Raw genomic sequence first — 7,746 nt, forward strand, 5'->3', positions numbered from 1 at the left:
CTTCAGCTTGGAAAAGAGAAGGATGAAGGAAATTATGACTGAGGTCTTCAAAATCCTGAGTGATATAGAATGAGAAGTAGTAAATCGATTTTTTTCTCATTCCAAAAGTACAAGGGGACAAGTTACATGGAAATACTTTTAAAACAAATAGGAGGAAATATTTTTCACTCAACAAATAGTTAAGCTCTGGATCTCTTTGGCAGAGGATGTAGTTACAGCGGTTAGCATATCTGGGTTTAAAAAAGGTTTGGACAAGTTCCTGCTGTTGAGACAGACATGGGGAAACCTCTTGTCCATGGGATTGGTGGCATGGAATGTTGCTACCATTTGGGATTCTGCCAGGTACTTGTGAACTGCGTTGGTCTGACACAGTATGGCTACTCTATAAGAATATAATTCTTTTTCTGCCCGGCTTTGGTTTCTTCGAAAGGCTGTGGTTATGGTTTTAGCTGAAACTGTTCCAGTGGAAGCTGAAAATGTAGTTTTTTATCCTCTGTCTCCCTCCCTCCAAACAGGAGTTGCCTCTCCCCCTGCCTACCTCAGGCCTATTCCTGGCGGTCTAGGGGTGTAGTTGGGACAGAAGTGAAGCTCGGTCACTTCTTCCCATGCTGGCTCTACTCTCAAAATGGCAGCCATGACCTTTAATGGCAATCTCACAAGATAGCCACTGTGATCTCTTGCAGCAATGTTGAGAGTACAGCTGACATGGGCAAGAGAGACTGGGGATCACTCCTGCCCTGAATATACTACTAGACAAGGGATTGTAAGGTAGTCTTTGGGACCGGGGGAGGGGGGGCACTACTCTTTGCATTCTTTTTTTTTGTATGTGTGTAATGCAATTATGATCTTGTGTAGTAATTTATATGGTAAATAGAGTGCTCCAAATAAATGTTTTTGATACAAAAGTTTAACAGGAATTTTAGTCTGTAAATCTGAATGATAAGTTCCTAACCAATTAGCCTCTCTGTGAAGATATGACATCAGCTGTCAGCCATTGTAAAAGCAGTGTGGCTACTATTTTGCTTGGAGGTTCCTGAGACTGGAGGGTAATAATCTCCTGCGGGTTTAGCAGAGAATTACCGAATGCAAGCTCCGACAATCCTCAGTGGGCCTCATTAGTTGTGTGAATGTGAATTATTCTTTCGTTTTCAGGTTCGGCTTTGGTCGAAACCAGGTGATAAGTTGCGGCTGCAGTTTCGGTTTCAGTCGAAAGTGTTTTGGTTGGCCTCTACTGATTAGGCCCAAAGTTACAGAATTTCACATAACTGCAAGGGAGCATGGATGTAGCTGAGTCTTGAGTCTTATCAAATACTGTCAGTATAACTGTCAGCATTTTGGTACGGCGATTTACATGGCATAAGTGGTTGCCCTTAAAGATGCGCATGTGTGGACGTGTGCTAAAATTCTGTAATGGTAGTTAACTGCATAATTCTCATTCTTCTTAACTTGGTAACCTCCTTTATATCTAAGTGTTATAAAAAGAAAGCAATGTAAGGCAGATCCCTTGACACAGGCAACTGTAATCGAATTTTTCTGCTTCTAGTCGCAGTGAAACATGTTTTATCATCAATGTTAATGCTGGCCTTGGTCTCAGTTGTTAATATGCAAGTTTAATACTGCGTACGTAGGCAGTGGAATGGGGTGGGCCAAACCAATATCTTTCCCCAACACAGTGTCGGGGGGTGGGGGGGGGGGGAACAGCATGGAGGCCCCTCCAACCAGAATGTTGTTCCTCTGTTCTTGAAATACCATATTAACGCCATCTGGTTTATTGACTCCATGGGATTGTTTTCAAAACTGGGCAAGTGGAAAGTCACATTTTGTAATTTTCTCTTTGAAATTGTGCAAAAAACAGTTCAAACTTATTCAAGCCATGCACAGTTGCCTTCTCTGTCCTGCCTTTGCCCCAGGAATACTTTCTCCCCATATATAAGATGCACAGTTTTCAAAATCCCTTTTACCCGTGCACTTAGATGTTGAAAATTGCTCTCTTAACGTATGAACATAATGTACTGGTACTGACCTGTCTGAGATGGTCTTGGTAAGGTCCTTATTAAAGAATGTGCTTCAGACTGGGTCATGAGCTGAAGTTACTTTAGAGTATCACTGTTCACTTTGTTTCTGCCTTTTTTCTCAGCCAAAAGGACTTGGAGAATCTCAAAGCAGAAGTACAGCGTCGACAGCAGCTCTCAGAGGCAATGGGAGACAGCGAGGAACCTGACACGAAAAAGACTGATGCAACTGCTGCTTCCCGTGAGGCCCCAGTGGTGGAGAGTTCTGCTTGATTCCTCTCTGGACCTTTGCTTTGGTTCTCAAGCTTCTCTCGAGGGTGGAACACTTTCAGCAATTTTGTTAACACTGGTAACCGTCCACTATCCAATATGAAGGCCTGTTCAAGTTAAAGCACCATAAGCTGTAGGTGTTTAAATCCCTGCAAGCTGGAGCTGATTGGCTGAACAGGAAGAACATCCTGGACCATGTGCCGTTGCTGCCTGGGATCACATGTCATCTCTTATCAAATCCCTTCTCTGTCATGTTAGATGAATTCCCAAAAGCTTCTGTACAGAAGTAATTTCCAAGGTCTGCCTTCCTGTGACAGAAGGGTCTGGTTTTCCAAGGAGCATCCTGCTTGTTGAGTTTACCAAGATTAAAGCCAATCTGCATGAAGTGGGTGGGTGGGGGGGGAGGAATGAAAGGAGGGGACCTCCTGAAGAATATTACATCCATACTTGTAATTAGCAGGCAGTGGAGTCATGGGCTATGTCCGGCTTTTATACTCGCTAGGAATTAACTAATTACACCCTCTGCAGATTTTGCTTTTTTACTGAACATTTGGGCTAGGTTCTGGTGGGAGTTTTGTTTAAAAAACACATGTATAATAAAAACGTTAGTTTTAATTTTGTGAGACGGTGTGTGCTCGCACATGCCTGCATTTTCATTCATGTGCTGCTTGCTGAATTCTCAGTAACCGGTAGAACATTTTAGCTAGAGTAAAAGGGCAAAAAATATTTTCTAAAAACTCACAGTTGGATCCTGTAATAGTGTTGAATGATTTGAGTTAAAAAAACAAAACTAAAAAAGTGCCTGCGTGTAGAGAAACAGCCCTGGCATTTGAGGGCACAAAATGGAAAGTACAGAGAAAAGATTGTTGAAAACCACATTAACCCTATGGAAAGACCTGGAGTCTACTGGTCCATGTCTACTTGTAATACAAATCTGATATGCTAGTGTAGTTATGGGTACACAAGGAAATGATTAATTGACAAGTAATTGTGAACCATGGTGAACAGGATCAAGAATCATGCATCTGTGACACTGTAATATAAAGTTTTCTCCATCTTTACAACAGCCTCCCCCTCAAGCCCATGTCCTCACAAATGGCCCTCAATTCCATCCTGTTCTTAGGTTGAACAGATCAACGAACACGTCATGGTCTAAAGGCTCCTTCTGTCTTTTATCTTTATTCCTATTGCCACTGCCGTAGGTGATAATGGTGGAAGCCTGCTCCAAGCAGTTTGCAGTTTTTCAGTGTTTGTATTGCTGGAAGCAGCTTCCATTTCACCTAGATATTGGGGGTCAAGTAGAGTCATCATTTTGTGCAAGACCCTTGTTCCTTCAAATATTTGAATTTTCTTGAAACTATTCAATAAATAATGTAATTAAAAAACATCTTCTAGCAAAGGAAGGGTATTGTGTCTTTTTTTAAGAAATATCTTCTACCGCATCTGAAATGGGAGGAAGTAATAGGCAGTTCTAGTAATTTAATAAAATTATTCCTACTGTAATTAACTCTCATGTACCACTTAAGTTTTTACGATATTCTCCCCAGTGGATGCATAGCTAAAGCCTGTAATATCATTTTTAAAGTATCTTTTACTTTAAATAGAAATGCTACATTTTTCTTTGTAATCCCCTTCCCCTCCTCCCCCAGTAGGCCAAATCCAGTTTCAAAGATGGTAGGTATATGCGCTTGTTTTGAAATGGTTCTGTTGAATTACTTTAACATGCACTATATAGATGGTTCAGTAAAACGTACCAAACCCCAACCTTGGCTGACCTCTAGAATCCGCTACCTACGTTCCTGTGCCTGCTCTGCCGCACGCCTTTGACTGAACTCCTGTGCCCATGCTGACTTCATACATTTCAAATTCTTGCTGACCTCCTTCCAGTCTGCTCTTCCAGTTGACTAATTATCTTGGCTCAAACCCTCGTCGTCTCTTTGCCACACTGAACTCTCTCTTCAAAGTGCCTTCGCCTCCAACTCCCCCCCTTCACTTCCCCCCCCAGACTCTGGCTGAGTTCTTTCATGGTAAGGTTCACAAGATTAAACTTGAATTCTCAACCAGGTCACCTCCCCCTCTCCCTCCCTTAGTCCATTCTGTCAACCCTCCAACCCCTGCTTCCTTTTCTGAAATCACTGAAGAGGAAACTACACATCTTCTTTCCTCCTCAAAACTAACTACCTGTTCCTCTGATCCTATTCCCACCCATCTACTTAACACTCTCTCTCCTACTGTCATCCCGTTTATCTGTCATATCCTCAATCTTTCACTGTCCACTGCGACTGTTCCTGATGCCTTCAAACATGCTGTAGTCACACCACTCCTTAAAAAACCTTCATTGGACCCTACCTGTCCTTCCAACTATCGCCCCATCTCCCTCCTCCCTTTCCTATCCAAGATACTTGAACGTGCTGTTCACCGCCGTTGCCTTGACTTTCTTTCATCTCAAGCTATTCTTGATCCACTTCAATGTGGCTTTCGCCCCCTTCATTCAACTGAAACAACACTTGCTAAAGTCTCCAATGATCTGTTCCTAGCCGGATCCAAAGGTCTCTATTCTATCCTCATCCTCCTTCTCGATCTATCTGCTGCTTTTGACACTGTTGATCACAGCCTGCTCCTTGATACGCTGTCCTCACTTGGATTTCAGGGCTCTGTTCTTTCCTGGTTTTCTTCTTATCTCTCCCAGCGTACCTTTAGTGTGTACTCTAGTGGATCCTCTTCTAATTCTATCCCACTGTCAGTTGGTGTACCTCGGGGATCTGTCCTGGGACCTCTTCTTTTCTCCATCTGTACTTCTTCCCTTGGTACTCTGATCTCATCCCATGGTTTTCAGTATCCTCTTCTTACGCTGATGACTCCCAGATCTACCTCTCCACACCAGAAATCTCAACCGAAACCCAGGCGAAAGTATCAGCCTGCCTGTCTGACATTGCTGCCTGGATGTCTCAGCGCCATCTGAAAATAAACATGACTAAGACTGAGCTTCTTATCTTTCCCCCTAAACCAACCTCTCCTCCTCCCCCATTCTCTATTTCTATGGATAACACTCTCATCCTTCCTGTCTCAGCTCGTAACCTTGGGGTCATCTTCGACTCCTCCCTCTCCTTCTCTGCACCTATTCAACAGACTGCTAAAACCTGTCGTTTCTTTCTCTAGAACATCACTGAAATTCGCCCTTTCCTTTCTGAGCACACTACCAGAACCCTCATCCACACTCTTATCACCTCTCACTTAGACTATTGCAACTTGCTTCTCACAGGTCTCCCACTTAGCCATCTCTCCTCTTCAATCTGTTCAAAATTCTGCTGCACGACTAATATTCCACCAGGGTCGTTATGCTCATATTAGCAAGTCACTTCACTGGCTTCCTATCCGTTTCCGCATACAGTTCAAACTCCTCTTATTGACCTATAAGTGCATTCACTCTGCAGCTCCTCAGTACCTCTCCACTCTCATCTCTCCCTACATTCCTCCCCAGGAACTCTGTTCACTGGGTAAATCTCTCTTACCTGCTCCCTTCTCCTCCACCGCTAACTCCAGACTCCGTTCCTTTTATCTTGCTGCACCATATGCCTGGAATAGACTTCATGAGCCAGTAAGTCAAGCTCCATCTCTGGCCGTCTTCAAATCTAAGCTAAAAGCCTACCTTTTTGATGCTGCTTTTAACTCCTAACCCTTATTCACTTGTTCAGAACTCTTATTTTATCATCCTCACTTTAATATGCCCTTTTCTCTTGTCTGTCCTAATTAGATTGTAAGCTCTGTCGAGCAAGGACTGTCTCTTCATGTTCAAGTGTACAGCGCTGTGTATGTCTAGTAGCTCTATAGAAATGATAAGTAGGAGTAGTATTGGTCCATGAAGTCAAACATACTAACAGCATTTTGTGCTACTTGCCTAAGCAGCCAGCAGATCCCAAAAACAAAAAGACCATTGTGTATTCCGTCTCTCAGACTTAAAAAGTAATGACAACTATGTCTAATAACAGAAGCATTTGCCAGGCCATATAGGTAATACACACAGAACTGAATAGCAACATCCTTAACGTGATAGCTGTAGATAAAGTTTTGCTAAATACAGAGGTGGTAATTTTCTGCAGACCTAAACTGCATGTATAGGTGCTACCAGTCCAGCCTTCCTCCACTGTATACACAATAATCAAGCACCTGAGATATTGTTTGAGCCTGGTACTTATACACATACTGGACCATATTAAGTGTTGCAGTAGATAACTGCTGCTGAAAATGCCCGGTTAGCGCCAAAAATGAAGCCGGTACCTTTGGGGGTATTCAGAGGATGTGACCAGTTATGTCCCGGTAGTCTGAACTTAACAGACCAGGCCTATCTTTGTCCATTAAGCCATGGCTTGGTAAGTCTGAATATCCACTTAACCAGTCATGTGCTGATCAGCATTGAAAAACTTGGATATTCAATGCTGCCAGCATTGAATGGTGGCAGCAAGCAGTCAGTGCTGCCTGATGCTGGCTAGCGGGAAGACCACTTTTTAAAAGATATAGCTAAGAAATTATACTTCTACTGGCTGCCAGTAAATTGATAACGTCCTTTAAAAATTGACCTGTTATTTGCCTGCTTGCACAGACCACATGCTTAATTGAGAGGAGATCATGTATCAAGAGATGGCCAAGACCAAATGAGCTTCAGCATGTACCATTTTGAAAATCAGATAAGCCTAGGCCTCAGGCACAGCTAGCTTAATACAGGCTCTAACACTAGAGAGAAAGGTGGCATAAAAAAAAGCATCCAATCAGGAAAGAGGTGAGAAAATATTCAGTGTAAAGTTGGAAGCATGATGACTTTGAAATGCAATGTGGTGAGAGTTTCCAGAGAAAAAGGCTACGCACCAAAATAATATTTTAGAATCATCTCTTAGCCCTTGAAATGAGCTATAAGGACTCAATCTTATTTCTGGGACTGGCCACGCTTCTGAGACAGGATACTGGGCTTGATGGACCTGCATCTAGGGCCTCTTTCATGCTAGCATTTTTAGTGCATGCTGAAAATTAGCATGTGCTTAACACTGACGCCCATCTTAGCGCACGTGAATTTTTAGCATGCTCTAAAAACGCTAGAACACCTTTGGAAAAGATCCTCCTAATGCTTAATGTTTCTGGCTCTAAAGGAGTTCGGGGCCATTATATAAATTATCTATCAAGGGTATGTAATGAAACAAACCCCTGAAAGATGTACAAGGGCAAAAGGTTTTAACTACACCCCTGTAATTCATGGTGTTTGTTAGAGTAAGAAATACAAAACTAGTTAAAATAAAACAGGAGCAAAAATGAGAACAAAACACAGAATGGAGGCATTTAGGGGTCCTTTTACCAAGCTGCTGGCATCGGCAGATGCTTTTGGTGCACACTAAGGCCCTTTTACCACAGCAGGTAAAAATTTTTTTAAGAAATGGCCATTTTGGAGGTGGGGGAGCACTTACCATTGAGGTGG

At 42.7% G+C, this 7,746-nt stretch overlaps 1 protein-coding gene across 5 annotated transcripts in view; it reads left to right on the top strand.

Annotated features, from left to right (window-relative positions):
• CLUH (clustered mitochondria homolog) overlaps positions 1-3,669 on the top strand; it is a 152,167-nt gene extending 148,498 nt beyond the window's left edge. For all 5 annotated transcript variants that reach the window (XM_030186225.1, XM_030186226.1, XM_030186223.1 and 2 more), the window contains exon 26: positions 2,138-3,669. In XM_030186225.1, the coding sequence (XP_030042085.1) occupies positions 2,138-2,285 (148 nt within the window). In that variant the 3' untranslated portion in view covers positions 2,286-3,669. The remainder of the gene's footprint in view (positions 1-2,137) is intronic.
• The last annotated feature ends 4,077 nt before the right edge of the window (positions 3,670-7,746 follow it).

Source organism: Microcaecilia unicolor, chromosome 13 (genome assembly GCF_901765095.1).
Source record: "Microcaecilia unicolor chromosome 13, aMicUni1.1, whole genome shotgun sequence".
Taxonomy (NCBI): domain Eukaryota; kingdom Metazoa; phylum Chordata; class Amphibia; order Gymnophiona; family Siphonopidae; genus Microcaecilia; species Microcaecilia unicolor.